The sequence below is a fragment of the Aquarana catesbeiana genome, linkage group LG03 (assembly GCF_042186555.1).
Source record: "Aquarana catesbeiana isolate 2022-GZ linkage group LG03, ASM4218655v1, whole genome shotgun sequence".
Lineage (NCBI taxonomy): Eukaryota > Metazoa > Chordata > Amphibia > Anura > Ranidae > Aquarana > Aquarana catesbeiana.
Window position 1 is genome coordinate 552,407,525 of NC_133326.1, and position 18,356 is coordinate 552,425,880.

The 18,356-nt window shown below is 44.9% G+C and overlaps 1 protein-coding gene across 3 annotated transcripts in view; it reads left to right on the forward strand.

The window, feature by feature from the left end:
• WASHC1 (WASH complex subunit 1) overlaps positions 1-18,356 on the forward strand; it is a 59,288-nt gene that overhangs the window by 24,550 nt on the left and 16,382 nt on the right. For 2 of the 3 annotated variants that reach the window (XM_073621662.1, XM_073621663.1), the window contains exons 6-10: positions 1,516-1,651; positions 2,939-3,143; positions 4,117-4,284; positions 4,482-4,640; positions 10,264-10,332. In XM_073621662.1, coding sequence (XP_073477763.1) covers positions 1,516-1,651; positions 2,939-3,143; positions 4,117-4,284; positions 4,482-4,640; positions 10,264-10,332 — 737 coding nt within the window. Of the gene's footprint in view, positions 1-1,515; positions 1,652-2,938; positions 3,144-4,116; positions 4,285-4,481; positions 4,641-10,263; positions 10,333-16,928; positions 17,042-18,356 lie in introns of those variants that run through there. The other variant, XM_073621664.1, reaches the window with a different exon arrangement.

Sequence of the window (18,356 nt, forward strand, 5' to 3'; positions counted from 1 at the left end):
GAAGGATTTAAATGGCTTCCATGCTTCTGCTGTAAATTGCCCCACAGTTCCCGCAGCATAAGAGGCAAGTAAGGCTTTGTTTTTAAAGAACTATAATTATTTAATGATATCATAATAAGTTCACCTTATTCATCGTATTCAGGGTGTAACATGCTACTAATGCAGCAGCCCTGATTTCCGCCCCTCCCTTTGTGACAGTGGATCTTAGCCCCCCCCCGTCACAATCTAAAAACAACACGGCTGTGCGGGGCTCTGCCCACACAGCCATCGATCTGTGAATTAATGAAAGTCCCATCTTGCAACATGACAGATGGCTTGTAGTTCTCAGTGAACTACCAGGGTGCTCATCAGAAGTGTCTGCAGGAGCTTAGCATTGCACCTGCAATCTGCTGATCATGGATCCATGGTAAAAAAGGTCAAAAGGTGAATTTAGACTTTAACTTGCAGGGATCCAAGTGTTAGCACTTGATCCACTTCTGGTTTGATGGCCCTGTTGTCCCCTAAACACATCTCTGTATGTAGGCTGTAGCTCCAACCCCTTTTGAAACGTTATAAGCGTTGCTGTGGGGGGAGGGGGGGGGGTACAGCCAGCACATAGCCCTGTCCCCTTTCTGTGATCTGTCTGTATTATGAATGAACAATCCGTGCTGCTTGATCATTCAGAGCTTCGGCTCTGTGTAAAGTATCTGCCCTCTGTGTGCACAAGCAGCTGCAGATATTTTACACAGAGCCCCAACTCTGATTTTTTACTATTATAAATAAACAAACAGCGCTGCATGTTCATTCATAACCATGACAGATCACTCAGAGCTGTGGCTCTCCGTGTGTCTATTAGGGCTGCTTGAACACATACACAGCCCGACCAATGGTTCACAGAGCACTGCAATACTATGTGGGCTTTCAGTATTCATGAATGAGAGATTAGCATTTTGTTAGGCTTTAGTGGTCTGATCTGGCACCCAAAGGAGTCTCAATTTGAATGTTGGAATTTGAAGCATTTAAACGCAGCGGTGGAAGAGTCATTAGTATATATTTGTTTTCCACAATTTCATCACAACCAATTTTATTCACATGTGTTATAGAGACTTTATCTGTCTTTTTTTGGCAGCTGCTGTTTTATGTAACAAAATTAATATGTATTTTTGGCACAAATGTTAACGTGGATATTTAAGGTGTAAAAGTAGACCTGAGCACTGCCAGTTGTGTGGCATTTTTGGTGACTGGTAGCGCAGGTCTTTGGAGCAGCCTCTGCTGCCAGAGACCAGAGCTGTCAATAACAAATCTGTCTTTCTCCTAGCAGTGTTGTACGATGGGGAAAACCATGCAGATTAGAAAGGAAGTGAGATTTAAAAAAAAAAAAAAAAAATTAAAACCATAATGATAAATCTTCTTTAAAGCTCATTTACAGCTTGACACTGATTCACTTTAAGGCTGCAGCAATGGTGCCAACATCCTACCTTAGTAGATCTATTATTGGCTCCTCCCATAATAACCAAAACTCTATCTTGCTTTCAGCTATAAGAAATATGTCTTTCTGGACCCCCTGGCTGGGGTGGTCACCCGAACTAACCAAGCAACTGAGGGTGAGGATGGGGATCGGCTATTTGATGCACCTTTCTCTATCACCAAGAGAGAACAATTAGAGCGACAGGTAAGTCTGGTGTATAAGGTTCTTATGCAGCGCTAGGGTATGAGTGAATGAAACCCAGATGAAGCAGTGGTGAAACAATGGAAAATGGAAGGGCAGAAACCTCACACCAACTTCAGTGTGTGAAGCCACACACCACACCACTGTGCTATATCAAATCTCCTTACCAGAGAGTCGATCATAAAGGGCTTCACTTGGATCACAAACGTCTCCAGTATTCAGCAATCGATCCAACCGCTGGGTCAGGCAACCTGGTTAAGTCTCCTTAGCTGAAGGGTCCCAATGACAGGTCTCCGACAGGATATGACAGGAAATCCACATACCATATGCAGAATAAACTCGATAAGTCAAAACGTCAACCACAGGATAAGAATAAAATGGCTCATGGTGAAGTAAGTTTGGATGATTTGAAGATTTATTAAAATCTATTTGCAGGTACAAGTAAAAAAAAGCAGGATGTAGAAATCAAAATTGCCACGGCTCGTAGCGTGCTTGTATCACCAATAGACCACCTGATGCATTTTGACCAATAGGTCGTCATATTTCAACATGCGCCATTTTATTCTTATCCCGTGGGTGACTCTGAGACTGTTATCAAGCTTATGCTGCATATGGTATGTGAATTTCCTGTCGTATCCTTTCGGAGACCTGTCATTGGGACCCTTGAGCTAAGGAGACTTAACCAGGTTGCCTGACCCAGCGGTTGGATCGATTGCTGAATACTGGAGACGTTTGTGATCTAAGCGAAGCCCTTTATGATCGAATCTCTGATAAGGAGATTTGATATAGCACAGTGGTGTAGTGTGTGGCTTCACACACTGAAGTTGGTGTGAGGTTTCTGCCCTTCCATTTTCCATTGTTTTACCACTACTTCATCTGGGTTTCATTCACTCATACCCTAGCGCTGCATATGAACTTTATACTTTCCATATTGCAATCAACAATATTTATGCTGGCTGCTGTTGTTTTTCTAAAGTGAAACGTCTTGGTTTTTTTACGGTTTATCATCCTTATTTGTGAGAGTGGATATTTCCTACAATTTAAGTCTAGTGTATACCTTATTACCTTTTTGTATCACTTGCCCTCCCTTTTTGGTTGTAAGCTCTTATGAACAGGACCCACTGAACCCTCTTAGATTGAAATGTATGTATTGTCTCCCTTTATTTTGTAGAAAGTTGCACAAACTGCATTGGCACTTTTTAAATCCTATATAATAATACGCATACAATATGCAGGGGAGTAGGGTATGAATATTGTGTTTAAACATACTTCTTGTTGCTTTGTTCATAGACAGCAGAGAATTACTTCTATGTCCCAGACCTGGGCCAAGTCCCGGAGATTGATGTCCCGTATTACTTGCCAGACCTACCAGGAGTGGCTGATGACCTTATGTACAGTGCTGACCTTGGCCCTGGAATTGCTCCATCAGCTCCAGGGGGTCCTATCCCTGAACTTCCGACCTTCAGCACCGAGGTTGTAGAACCTTCCAAGACAGGTATGGAAAAATGTACTACATTTCTACACTGCTGTGCACTGTGATAAAGTGCTATTCCACCCTAAACTAAGAGCTAAGTTTTAGATTGAGCCTAGAGGGCTGAGTGCCTCAGTGGTTACCTATATCTCTTCAATTTAGAATTTCTTGGTGTCTTGTTACTGCTGCTACAACAATGTTCCTACCACCTTTTTGTGTATTTCAACTCTCTTACTTTTATATTCTCTATAATATAATATACAGTCTTAGCAGAGATGCTGGGAGCCCCTCATAATGGGTACAGCAGGTGTGCAGACCTGGAAACTCGGTGGAGAGATGTCACCAATAGAGTCCTTCAGAGATTGCCAAGGAGTTTACCATTTCCACAGCCCTCTTGATGGCAACCCTGTGGACAACCTTCTTGATGACCACTCCACATGCCCCCCTGTACACTGTGTTGTATGTTACATACTCAAGAAATCTGCACTCTTACGTGTATTACATAATGAACTCTGCTTCACTCTCTACATCTGCTGTATGTTACATATTCCAGGAAGCTGCAGTGGGTACACTGTGGTCTGTACATTACACACTGACTTTTTAGGTTCTACACTTTATATCATTTACATTGTTTTTAGCCCTCTCATTGGACTACAGAACACCTCCTCTCTGTGTTATAGATAAGTGAAGAAGGAGCATTTTATGTAGTCTTGTTCTAGGGTGACAGTGTTGCTCCTCCTCCATAAATGCAGTACGGTAGGTGTTGTACCCTTAGGACAGAAAGTGTTACTGGCAGGATCATCAGGTGAAAAGTAAAAAAGGAAAAAACTGAACAAAGAAAACGAATGCAGCCAGAACATCTAAGTACAAGTAAGCTGCAATATGTATTTTTGTTCATGGGTTTTGATAAGCTTCAAACAGTATCTTGCTTTCTGTTAGACTGGAAGAAAGGAGAAGCGCAGCAAAATTTAATGTTGTCATTCTAAATTATTTACAGATGCTGCAGATGGACATCTCCTCCCACCGCCGCCTCCTCCACCTCCTCCGCCACCTCCCCCTCCACCACCTGCTCCACCTTCTTTGTCACCACCTGCGCCACCGCCAATGCAGCCGATCATCAGAACTCCTGTGCACACAGGAGCGGAAAGCGAGAATGGCAATCAAGGTAAGGGGAAGCAGACTTCAAATAGAGCCTGTCATGTGCACACTGCAAAAGCACTTTTATGTATGTTTTCTGATCAGTCAGTCTATCCTCTCACTAGGATTTTTGCAAAAATCCTCATTCCTAGTGATCTGATTGGTTGCGTTCATACTGAGGATACTTTAGCTGCCTGTTAAACCCTTTCTGTTCTCTTGCACTAGCTGCGGTTCAGGGAACACCAAGTGAAGTGGTCAAACCATCTGATGGAAGGGCATCGCTGCTGGAGTCTATCCGCCAGGCGGGAGGAATAGGAAAAGCCAATCTGCGTAATGTGAAGGAGAAGAAGCTAGAAAAGAAAAAAATGAAGGAGCAGGAACAAGGTTAGCTCTGGATCCAAAGTGACAGCCACTTTCCTAGGGCAGGGCTCACAGCTTATTTCTAGTCGGAAGATTAAAGGTGTTGGGTGTAACTGGCAGGCTGGTGCCAGGAGAGTGCCAGACACAGCCTTGGCTCCCACTCTTGGCTGCTTGGATTTGGCAGCAGATTCCTCTCTGTACACGCCTGCCAGTCACTGATAACGGTTGTGGGGCGGTGAGGTGTGCACAGTGCTGTTGTTTGTCTCAGCTGTGAAATGAAATCACCGCCATTACTTGAGTATCCAGCAAAGGGTGCTAATAGGTGCAGATATATGAGACTTGCTGAAGTATACTTACTAATACTGCTACTGTTTTTTAAAACATGGCAGATTTATCAATAAACAGCTGCTGCAGTGCTAACGTGTGTTGCTGCCATTGCTGTTTTTTAAAGTGTATACAGCTAGACATATATGTATGGTAGTATGTCTAGCTGTATAGAGTTTTTATAGGCAAATTGTTGAAAAAGTTTCTTACCTAGAAATCCTGCCAGCAACAGCACTTCCTGTAGCACTCTGACAACACTAACCCACTGCCTTGCAATTAGCAGCAGTGTTGTCAGCCTGCAATGTGTACTTCTCAGTTTGTCATTCTGATAGACCTAGGCAGCCCAGCAGCCACCTGATCACACAGCAGGCTGAAAATGCAGCTGCAAATTGTGAGACAGTGGCTTAGCACTGTCACCCTGTTACAGAAAGTGCTGTTATTGACAGGACCTCCAGGTAAGAAACTGTGCAACAGACTGACAGAAAACAAATTGCTTAAGAAAACTGTATATAGTGAGATATGATGTCAAGCATACTAAAAAGTAGATGTCCGCTTCCATATTTAATGGGGAAACTCCAGCCAAAACCGCAACTGTAGGAAAATCTCCCTAATAGTTACAGAAAGAACAAAAGAACCCGACAAATGTTTGAACACTCGTCTGGTTTTTATTGCAGCCTCTGTACATATAAAGGACATTTTCTTTCATTGTGATCAGTGAGTGGAAGTTCTTCAATGGGTACACCGACCGTAATATATACAGTATCTCACAAAAATGAGTACACCCCTCACATTTTTGTAAATATTTTATTATATCTTTTCATGTGACAACACTGAAGAAATGACACTTTGCTACAATGTAAAGTAGTGAATGCACAGCTTGTATAACAGTGTACATTTGCTGTCCCCTCAAATTAACTCAACACACAGCCATTAATGTCTAAACCGCTGGTAGCAAAAGTGAGTACACCCCTAAGTGAAAATGTCCAAATTGGGCCCAATTGGCCATTTTCCCTCCCCAGTGTCATGTGACTCATTAGTGTTATAAGGTCTCGGGTGTGAATGGGGAGCAGGTGTGTTAAATTTGGTGTTATCGCTCTCATTCTCTCATACTGGTCAATGGAAGTTCAACATGGACCTCATGGCAAAGAACTCTCTGAGGATCTGAAAAAAAAGAATTGTTGCTCTACATAAAGATAGCCTAGGCCAGTGATGGCAAACCTTGGCACCCCAGATGTTTTGGAACTACATTTCCCATCATGCTGAACTACGCTGCAGAGTGTATGAGCATCATGGGAAATGTAGTACCAAAACATCTGGGGTGCCAAGGTTCACCATCACTGGCCTAGGCTAGCCATATCCAGAGGTTGTCTTTGGGAAATAGACGTATGAGTGCTGCCAGCATTGCTACAGAGGTTGAAGGGGTGGGGGGGTCAGCCTGTCAGTGCTCAGACCATACATCGCACACTGCATCAAATTGGTCTGCATGGCTGTTGTCCCAGAAGGAAGCCTCTTCTAAAGATGATGCACAAGATAGCCTGTAAACTGTTTGCTGAAAACAAGCAGACTAAGGACTCCAAGATGACCACTGCCTTGCTAAAGAAGCTGAGGGTAAAGGTGATGGACTGGCCAAGCATGTCTCCAGACCTAAACCCTATTGAGCATCTGTGGGGCATCCTCAAATGGAAGGTGGAGGAGCGCAAGGTCTCTAACATCCACCAGCTTCGTGATTTTGTCATGGAGGAGTGGAAGAGGATTCCAGTGGCAACCTGTGAAGCTCTGGTGAACTCCATGCCCAAGAGGGTTAAGGCAGTGCTAGAAAATAATGGTGGCCACACAAAATATTGACACTTTGGGCCCAATTTGGGCATTTTCACTTGGGGGTTTAGACATTAATGGCTGTGTGTTGAGTTATTTTGAGGGGACAGCAAATTTACACTGTTATACAAGCTGTACACTCACTACTTTACATTGTAGCAAAGTGTCATTTCTTCAGTGTTGTCACATGAAAAGATATAATAAAATATTTACAAAAATGTGAGGGGTGTACTTACTTTTGTGAGATACTGTGTGTATACACTCACACACTCACTCACGTGAGTACACCCCTCACATTTTTGTAAATATTTTATTATATCTTTTCACGTGACAACACTGAAGAAATTACACTTTGTTATACAAGCTGTACACGCACTACTTTACATTGTAGCAGTGTAAATTTGCTGTCCCCTCAAAATAACTCGGCACACAGCCATTAATGTCTAAACCGCTGGCAACAAAAGTGAGTACACCCCTAAGTAAAAATGTCCAAATTGGGCCCCAATTGTCAATATTTTGTGTGGCCACCATTATTTTCCAGCACTGGCTTAACCCTCTTGGGTATGGAGCTCACCAGAGCTTCACAGGATTCCATTCCTCCATGACAACATCACGGAGCTGGTGGAGGTTAGAGACTTTTCTCTCCTCCACCTTCCGTTTTGAGGATGCCCCACAGATGCTCAATAGGGTTTGGGTCTGGGGACATGCTTGGCTAGTCCATCACCTTTACCCTCAGCTTCTTTAGCAAGGCAGTGGTAGTCTTGGAGGTGTGTTTGGGGTCGTTATCATGTTGGAATACTGCCCTGCGACCCAGTCTCCAAAGGGAGGGGATCATGCTCAGCTTCAGTATGTCACAGTACATGTTGGCATTCATGGTTCCCTCAATGAACTGTAGCTCCCTAGTGCCGGCAGCACTCATGCAGCCCCATGACACTCCCACCACCATGCTTGACTGTAGGCAAGACACACTTGTCTTTGTACTCTTCACCTGCTTGCCACCACACATGCTTGACACCATCTGAACCAAATAAGTTTATCTTGGTCTCATCAGACCACCGTTCTGGGATGACAGCCATGCAGACCAATTTGATGCAGTGTGCAGCGTATGGTCTGAGCACTGACAGGCTGACCCCCACCCCTTCAACCTCTGCAGCAATGCGGGCAGCACTCATACGTGTATTTGCCAAAGATATCCTTGGGATATGACGCTGAGCATGTGCACTCAACTTCTTTGATCGACCATCCCTGTCTTAGACCATATGGTTCAATATTGAGTTGGTCTTAGACCATATGGTTCAATATTGAGTTGGTCCACCCTTTGCAGCTATAACAGCTTCAACTCTTCTAGGAAGGCTGTTGACAAGGTTTAGGAGTGTCTATGGGAATGTTTGACCATTCTTTCAGAAGTAAATTTGTGAGGTCAGGCACTGATGTTGGACAAGAAGGCCTAGCTCACAGTCTCCGTTCTAATTCATCCCAAAAGTGTTCTATCAGTTTGAGGTCAGGATTCTGTGCAGGCCAGTCAAGTTCCTCCACCCCAAACTCGCTCATCCATGTATTTATGGATATTGCTTTGTGCACTGGTCCAAATTATTTAGTGGAGGAGTAATTATGGTGTGGGGTTCATTTATCAGGGGTTGGGCTTGGTCCCTTGGTTCCAGTGAGGGGGAACTCTTAATGCATCAGCATATGAAGACATTTTGGACAATTTAATGCTCCCAACTTTGTGGGAACAGTTTGGCGATGGCTCCTTCCTGTTTCAACATGACTGAGCACCAGTGCACAAACCAGGTCCATAAAGGCATGGACGGGCAAGTTTGGGGTGGAGGAACTTGATTAGCGTGCACGAAGTCCTGATCTCAACCCAAAGGAACACCTTTTGGATGAATTAGAGGGGAAGACATATTAGCAAGTTTGGCTTTAAAAGGGACTCTGGAATACAGTAAAGCTTGGCTTACACTTCTGCTTGTTCCCTCCATGTGTGGCACCATATGCGACCATATGCGTGTTGGTGCTGTGCCATACATTCTAACGTGAGGGAGGAAGAGGGGGCAGACCTCCTATCACACCTTGGAATACTGGCAATGCTGGGAAATGTTATTATAATGGAGGATTTTAGTGTTCCAGATATAGGCTGGGCAGAAAGAACCGCTCATTCATCTAAGGCTCGCCATTTCCTAAATGTCTTGCAGGATACATTCATTCAATAATTCTCCCACTCTACAAGACTCTGGTTTGGCCACATCTGGAGTATGCCGTCCAGTTCTGGGCACCAGTTCTCGGGAAAGATGTGCTGCAACTGGGGAGAGGATCTCGGCTATGGGGAAAGACTACAAGCATTGAACTTATTCTCTCTGGAGAAGAGACGCTTGAGAGGGGATATGATGGCGATGTACAAATACCGTACTGGTGACCCCAGCATAGGGAAAATACTTTTCAGTGAAGAGGAATTCACTGAAATTGTAAGAGAAGCGGTTTAACCCTAAACTGCATAGTGGGTTCTTTACTGTCAGAGCGGTAAGGATGTGGACTTCTCTTCCGCAAGCAGTGGTATCAACAGGGAACGTTGATAGTTTAAAAAACTATTATATGGGCACCTTAACGATCACAACATACAAGGATGTACAATGTACTCTTGACATAAACACAAGCACACTCACACACACCACAGGTTGAACTGGATGGACTGGTGTCTTTTTTTCATCTTTACTGACTATGTAATTCTGAATGGCATCCCAAAACACCTAGTTGACAGAGATGTGCTGCAGAGCAATCCAGGTATGTTTTCTGGGCCATTGAGGTGTATTGTCAGCCCATTCATTTTGAATGGGCTGCCTATCGCAGTGAATGTTAACGCATTGAAAAAACACATTAAATGGGTAGCAATTTCACCCAGAAGTAACATTATTTTTAGATCTTATACTATTGAAGCTAGAGATCTGTCATTGAGGGTTGAAACACACTGTTCTGTTGCGGTGACATTTGTGCGTTTAGCGTGTTTCCAACGATACCTCAATGCATGCATTGCAGCGTACCACAGTGCACAATATTGCGTTACCATGTGCCTTGGTTTGCTGCTTTGACAAAAAATGATGCATGTCCTTGTTTTTGGACATTTTTGTGCGCTGTCTGTGCATTAATTTTAAATGGACTGCCTTAACACTCGAAAAAGAATGTTAAAATGCACGTAAGCTAACGCAGTGCTCCACCAAGTTCTGAGTAAGGAGGTTACATTTGCAGGCTCCATAAATGTTTTTAAAAAGGCATTTTAGTGTGTTTTTTGCACTGCCAGTGTTATTGCTGGCAAGGCTTTCACATATGAATGCTACACTATGGCTGCATTGTCTAAGGTCCTTTTATATCTTAAGAATGGGATCTACCCAGAATTCCCATCTGAAGAACTTTGTTGGGTTAATTGTAGCTGGAGACCTGCAAGTTCCATATAAATTATGATGTTCTAGAATGATACCATGACTGTGGTGGCTACAACATCTCTTCTCTTTTCCAGTGATTGCCACAGGAGGTGGAGGAGATCTCATGTCCGATCTATTTAATAAGCTGGCGCTGAGGAGAAAAGGTGAGATTTCCTCATTTACTGGGTGCAGCGACATGTACACTAAAGTATATGTAAACTCAATTACCAAAATCTCATATCAACTTTACCATGTTAATATAATTTTAAAATAATGGTAAATCTGCAGTTTGCCTTAATCCCTGGTAGGGCTGCAACTAACGATTATTTTCATAATCGATTAGTTGGCCGATTTATTGTTTCGATTAATCGATTAATCAGTTAATAACCTTAAAAAAAAGTGTGATGTATAATTTAGTTAATATGTAAAGTTTAAAAAAAAAAGGCAATTTATTCCTAAATATCTTTATATGCAGGGGTAAATATAAATAACCAACTATATGGTTGGGGAGTAAAATCTTTAATCCTCTCTGAGAATAACAGACCAAAGAGATATACTCTATATACTATTAGAGGTGGAATCTGGTAAATATCATCAGACTCAGATCAAATTTTTTTATTTAAAGAAAAAAAAAATTCTAGACTGTTTTGCAGATTTTCAAACAGAACTGTAATATTGAAACAAATGTGAACAAATATCTGCGCTAACTAGAAAAAAGGGTTAGCTGCCAGCATAGTTTGTTGATTCATCAAACGCATATATAAAAAAAAATCAAAATGCAGTGCTAAATAAAAACAAAGTTATCAAGTGAATATAATAGTCCATAAGAACTTTCTTTCTCGAACATCCCGGGACACAGAGCCTCAGTAATTACTGGTGATTGGACAGTGGCACAGAACGTTCAACCCCCTATATATCCCTCCCCTTGCAGGGATACCACCCTTTTACACCAGTGTCTTAGGTGATGGACGTGTAAAGATGTCCTGTGTTGAGCTCCAAAGGGAATATCCCATATCCTATACTGGGGCAAGCCACGCGAACCGGATCCATTCAAAGTGTCCTTTCTAGGCCGAATTGGATGGTACCTGGGCCTCGTGTCCGAAGAAACGAGGTTTTACCTGTAACGCTTCTCTTTTTAGAGAGCTGGACCCTGCATATTAGAAAATTTTTCTAGCCTAATTTCTAGCCGGGTGCTTTACAGGTCCAGAACTGCAGGATCCCCCTATTCGTAGGGGGCCCTAGTCTCTGACGGTTTTCTAAATGGAGCCCACCGTGAGAGGTGAAGATTGGGTCTGTGTAAACAGCACCCTGCGGCTGGATAAGGTAAGAGGAGATTCCACAGAATTTTTTAATTCTAGTAGGTTTTCTCCTTTAAGGTAAATGCCTATTGTGACCACCGGGGGCTGCCAAGAGCACAAACCTTGTCATGCTGATGTCGGTCTCAGTGTTCAGGCTTCACAGCGTTTCCGGCCGGCTCAAGGTAGGATGGATGGGGGGATTTCTCATGTTTGATGTTCCCCCCCAGGCTAGGGGGAGGCCACAGGGGTCTAGACAGCGGTTATACCACTCGGGTACTGCCGCCATTGCCGTTTTCAGGCAGGCCCTTCACTACCAGCCTCTCTCCCCCTTTCTCAGCCTTCCTCCATAGTGTTTCCAGAGGGTCGGCGCTCGTTTTTTCGAAATTTGAGCGGGGGGGGGGGGGGCGGGACGTCAGCACGTCAGCACAGGTGCTTAGACTCCCACTCAGGCCAGCTGCAGGCTATTAAAGCACTCTGTACAGGTGCACACAGCCTTTGGAGGGAGCTGAGCTGACGGTCGCATGTAAGGTGGGACACAGGCATTCTCGTAGGCAGCATTTACTAAGTAACACCAGACTGAGCATTGGGTAGCAGGGCTTTTAGCCGGACTACACCGCTCAGCAGTCAGTGTTCATTTTGTGATACCTCCACCTTATTGCTTTGCACTATGGGTAGAAGAGGTTCAAACACCCCCAGAACCAGAGACACTAGAGGATCTCGTTCAGGTTCTGAGGACCCCCTGTCAGCAGCATTCTCCCCCCCCTGAGGGGCCAGGGACAGCTAGCTAGGGTGAGCCATTGGGGTCAGGGGCTATACTTGCCTCCGGCACGTCAGCCACTGTATATATTACACAAGAGGTTTTTTCCTCAACTGTTAATGGTTTAGAGGAAAGATTAATGGCCGTGATTACGTCTTCACTTGGTGGAAGAAAACGCACTAGGCCTTCCTCTGTTTCCCAAGACCCTCAGGAAGAGGAGCTCAGGGATAAAGGAGACGAATCCCTTACAGAGGATCGGGATGTGACGGATGATTCCTCTTCGGAGGAATCAGGTGGAGAGGGACCCTCTGCGACTTCCCAAGAGGAGAAAGTCTTAGTGCAGATCCTTACTGGATTGGCCCGCTCCACATTTAAGTTGCCCGTACCTGAAACTGTTAAAGAACCTTCTTCTGCTTTGGGGTCACTGAAACCTTCTCAAGCAGCACAGGCTTTTCCTGTTCATAATTTACTTGAAAAACTCATTTATTCTGAGTGGGATTACCCAGACAAACGTTCTTTTACGCCGAGAAAGTCTTCAACACTTTATCCGATGGAAGAAAAGTTTATTAAAATGTGGGGAATACCGGCCATTGATGCCGCCATTTCATCCGTAAATAATAGTCTGACTTGTCCTGTAGACAATGCTCAGATGCTCAGGGATCCTGTAGACAAGAAGATGGTATCCCTATTGAAGGATGTTTTTTCCTTGGTAGGTTCAGTGGCTCAACCTGCAGTTGCAGCGATTGGAATCTGTCAATACCTAAGAGACCATGTTAAGCAGGTTATCAATGTATTACCTGAACAGCAGGCCCAGGGGTTTGCTAACCTTGTTGCGGCCTTATGTTACGTTGTTGACACCATCAGAGATTCTATCGTGCAAACCTCTCGTCTTTCTCTGGGGTTGGTGCATATACGTAGAATCCTATGGTTGAAAGGTTGGTCAGCCAAAGCACCATGTAAGAAGCTCCTGGCTGGGTTTCCATTTCGTGGTGAAAGGTTGTTTGGAGAGGACTTGGATAGCTATATCAAGAGAATCTCTTGTGGGAAAAGCACTCTCTTACCTGTTAAGAAGAAGAGTAAGCGTCCCTCTGTCAAATGGACTCTCTCCCCAACACCTGGGGCTTCAGCCTCCAGGCAGTCTCGACGGCCTCCTCCGTCTGGGCCCAGGGACAAGAGTCAACCCCAGGGACAGAAGAAGTCCTGGGGGAAGAAGCCTACTAGGCAAAACACTAAGACCTCTGCATGAGGGGGCGCCCCCGCTCGCTCGAGTGGGGGGGAAGACTGCGGCAGTTCTCAGGGCTCTGGCAGGAGGATTTCCAGGACAGATGGGTAATCTCCACGGTAACCTTTGGGTACAAGCTGGAGTTTCAGGAATTTCCCTCTCCTCGGTTCTTCAGATCAGGTGTTCCCAGAGACCCAGAAAAGAAGCAGTCGCTTCTTCTAGCGTTAGAGCGACTTTTGTCGTAGGAGGTCATTATGATGGTTCCTTCAAAGGACCAGGGATTGGGCTTCTATTCCAACCTTTTTACGGTCCAAAAACGAAATGGGTATGTCAGACCCATTCTGGATTTAAGGGATCTGAATCGATTCTTAAGGATTCAATCCTTCCGCATGGAATCAATTCGGACAATAGTCTCCACCCTGCAGGGAGGAGAATTTCTGGCATCAATAGACATCAGAGATGCATATCTGCAAGTGCCCATTTTTCCTGCTCATCAGAAGTTTCTGCGCTTCGAGATAGGAGGGCGCGATTTCCAGTTTGTGGCTCTGCCCTTTGGGAGAGCCACTGCACCTCGAGTGTTCACAAAGATCTTGGCTCCTCCTCTGGCCAGATTAAGGGCTCAGGGTATAGCTGTCATAGCATACCTAGACGACCTGCTCTTGATAGACCAGTCGGTAGCCTCTTTGAATGGAAACTTGAGGACCACAGTCAGGTATCTGGAACACCTGGGTTGGATCCTCAACTTAGAAAAATCTTTCCTAAAACCAGTAAGAAGACTGGAGTATTTAGGTCTGATCATAGATACAAGCCAGGAGAAAATATTTCTACCCCAGGCAAAGATCGCTGCTTTAAGAGAGCTGATTCTGGCAGTCAGGTCCAAGAAGGGTCCTTCTGTCCGCCTTTGTATGAGACTACTAGGGAAGATGGTGTCTTCATTCGAAGCAGTTCCCTATGCTCAGTTTCATTCAAGAATGCTGCAACACAGTATTCTGTCGACCTGGAACAAGAAGGTTCAGGCAATAGACTTTCCGATGCACCTGTCGCATGCAGTGCGTCAGAGCCTCAATTGGTGGCTCATACCCGAAAACCTGCAGAAGGGGAGATCCTTTCTACCGGTTACCTGGACGGTGGTAACAACAGATGCCAGTCTGTCAGGTTGGGGAGCAGTTCTGGAACAGTCTGTGGTTCAGGGGATATGGTCCAAGACAGAGAGGACCTTACCCATCAACATCCTGGAGATCCAGGCGGTATATCTAGCCCTAAAAGCCTGGACTCTCAGGATACAGGGTTGCCCGGTCAGGATCCAGTCTGACAATGCCACAGCAGTGGCTTATGTCAATCATCAGGGAGGCACCCGGAGCCGAGCTGCTCAAAAGGAGAAGAACCAGATCTTAGTCTGGGCAGAGATGCATGTGCCATGCATATCGGCAGTTTTTATTCCAAGGGTAGAGAACTGGCAGGCGGACTATCTAAGTCGCCAGCATTTACTCCCAGGGGAATGGTCTCTACACCCCGACGTCTTTGGGGCATATGCCAAAGATGGGGGGTCCCAGATGTAGATATCTTTGCATCCCGATTCAACAAAAAGACAGATTTGTGGCAAGGACGAGGGATCCTCTTGCATGCGGGACGGATGCGTTTGTGATTCCGTGGCATCGGTTCTCACTGATTTACGTATTCCCGCCTATTCTGCTACTGCCACGACTCCTTCGCAGGATCAGGCAGGAAAGGAAGTCAGTACTTCTGGTGGCCCCCGCTTGGCCCAGAAGGACTTGGTATGCAGAAGTAGTAAGGATGATGGTGGGTTCCCCGTGGACCCTACCGGTACGCCCAGACCTGTTATCTCAAGGTCCAATGTTCCATCCTGCCTTACAAACGCTAAATTTGACGGTTTGGCTATTGAGACCCACGTTCTGAAGAGTCGTGGACTTTCAGGTCCTGTCATATCTACCTTGATTAATGCAAGGAAGCCAGCTTCCAGGATGATTTATAATAGAGTCTGGAAAGCTTATGTATCCTGATGTGAATCCAGAGGTTGGCATCCCCAGAAATATGTCATAGGTAGAATTCTTGATTTTCTACAATTAGGATTAGAGATGAAGCTGGCCTTGAGTACCATCAAGGGCCAGGTCTCAGCTTTATCAGTATTATTTCAACGGCCACTTGCTTCGCATTCTTTGGTCTGAAACTTTATGCAGGGGGTGATGCGTCTTAATCCTCCGGTTAAAGCGCCCCTAAACCCCTGGGACTTGAACTTGGTCCTGGCGGTGTTACAGAAACAGCCTTTTGAACCAATAAGTCAGATTCCTTTGGTCTTGTTGACAAGGAAGTTAATTTTTCTGGTGGCCATCTCTTCTGCTAGAAGAGTTTCAGAATTAGCAGCCCTTTCATGTAAGGAGCCTTATTTGATTATACACAAGGATAGAGTGGTACTACGCCCTCATCCTAGTTTTTTGCCGAAGGTGGTTTCTGATTTTCATTTAAACCAAGACATTGTTCTGCCTTCCTTTTTTCCAGATCCCTGTTCTCCGGAAGAGAGATCACTACATTCATTGGATGTAGTAAGAACAGTCAAGGCCTATCTCGAGGCAACTGCTCAGATTCGCAAAATGGATGCTTTGTTCGTGCTGCCAGAGGGTCTCAATAGAGGACAGGCAGCGTCAAAAGCTACCATTTCTAAATGGATTCAACAATTGATCATTCAAGCTTACGGTTTGAAACAGAAGATTCCTCCGTTTCAGATCAGGGCACATACCACAAGGGCTATTGGTGCTTCTTGGGCAGTGCATCACTGGGCCTCGATGGCTCAGATCTGCAAGGCCGCAACCTGGTCTTCAGTTCATACATTCACCAGATTCTATCAGGTGGATGTGAGAAGGCATGAGGATATCGTCTTTGGGCGTAGTGTGCTGCAGGCAGCGGTACAATGCTACCCCCCCCCCCCCCCCCTCAGGTAGCATTGCTCTGGGACATCCCATCAGTAATTACTGAGGCTCTGTGTCCCGTGATGCTCGAGAAAGAAAATAGGATTTTTAAAAACAGCTTACCTGTAAAATCCTTTTATTTCGAAGGACATCACGGGACACAGAGGTCCCGTCCCTCTTCTAATACACTATATTGCTTGGCTACAAAACTGAGGTATCCCTGCAAGGGGAGGGATTATATAGGGGGTTGAACTTTCCGATAGGGTGTGCCAGTGTCCAATCACCAGTGATACCCTATATAACCCATCAGTAATTACTGAGGCTCTGTGTCTCGTGATGTCCTTTGAAAGAAAAGGATTTTACAGGTAAGCTGTTTTAAAAAATTCTATTTTTGGAGAGTAGAAATGACGTGAAGCCTCCACCAAACTTCAGTGTGCACAAAGAAAGCACACCACACCCATGTGCTGCCAATCTGCTTACCAGAAAAATATGAAAAGTATACAATGTAATCATATGATGCCACGGCTCAACAATAACTCAGAATGACACTCCATCACAGACAGCCAGAAGATGGGAAAAGCCAGGTGGTCACACATCATCAGGATATCAAGGTACACATGGGAAGATGAATGGATTATGCAGTCACCAGCAGGATAACCCAGTAGGAAAAGAGCAATAATAGTGAAGCCCATATAGGTAAAAGCATAGGCATTTATTGTAGTCTACTTACAAGTATAAAAAGTACATCATCGCAGAAAGAAAATGGTCCGTGGCTCACAGCGTGCTTGCATCGGCCAGCCGGTATAAAAAGTCATCTGTGCAGTATCAAGCACAGTGCTGTCCCCTTCCCCAGGAGTCAAGCAATGTCCACCTCTGAAACAGGATGGCAGCCTTGGCTGTGCTCTGACAAGTACACTTTAGAAAATATAGTTCTCTTTTATATACATTTCCCATATGGTTGGCGAAGATGACTTACTGTCTCTAACAAACCAGACGCAGAGCCCTTCCTTCTTGCTTGGGCCTTTCTGTGCAATCAGATGAGGGCTGAAAGGCTAGGACTTGTGACAAGCTGCCACGATTCATTGCGTTTCATTCGGCGCTCCAGGACTTTCCAGTCACGTCATGTCTGCTCATACAGCAAGTGAGAGGGGAAAAGGACACCGGGGGGGGCACACAATGTAAGACTGGAGGACGGCAGTCATCAACCGTGCAAGATCATCTATGATAGAAGTGCTTCCAGGCTTTAGCACTGTTGAAGGTGGTACTATAATCAAAGGCTGCTAATAGAACTGTGGCTACAGACCCAAATTTATAGACCCTTTCAGTTTAACAACTCCATAAAAGCAAATGTAAACCCCAAATGGATGATATTGAGTTAGCCCTGTGCACTTTTTTTTTTTTTTTGCACAAAGTTTGAAGTGTGACACCCTTTAAGGGTTTACTTACACATTTGGGACCCATTAAATCCTCCTCAGGCTTTATACAACTCTGACAATTCTTCTGAAACTCACACATTTTATACACAATTAGGGCCGGTTCACACTATGTGCAGTGACAGACGTTTTACTACATGTTAAAACGTCTGTCACCGCTGGGACATAAGGAAACAGTTGTTTCCTATGTGTCCCACTCGCACTGCAACGCAACCTAGCACTGCGCTAAAATGCAGACATGTTGCATTTTAGCATAGTGCAGCGGCCCGATTCGCACTGCAGTGTCAGACCGCGGAGCACGCTGTTCATTGCAGTGAAATGAAGTGCACATTTTGTACAGAACACAAAAAAAAGGTGTGCAGTATGATGTGATTAAATCATGCACCGCACTGTCCCCTAGCGCAGAGCGGCTGGAGCGGTAAATTGCTCCTGCCGCTCTGCGTTGCATTGTGTATTGCCCCTTTAAAAGGAGGAACACTATAACCCTATAGCTTTTCATAGGTGTGCCACACCCTAATCACTCCAAGCACATTAGCATTATCGCTCTGTGTGCA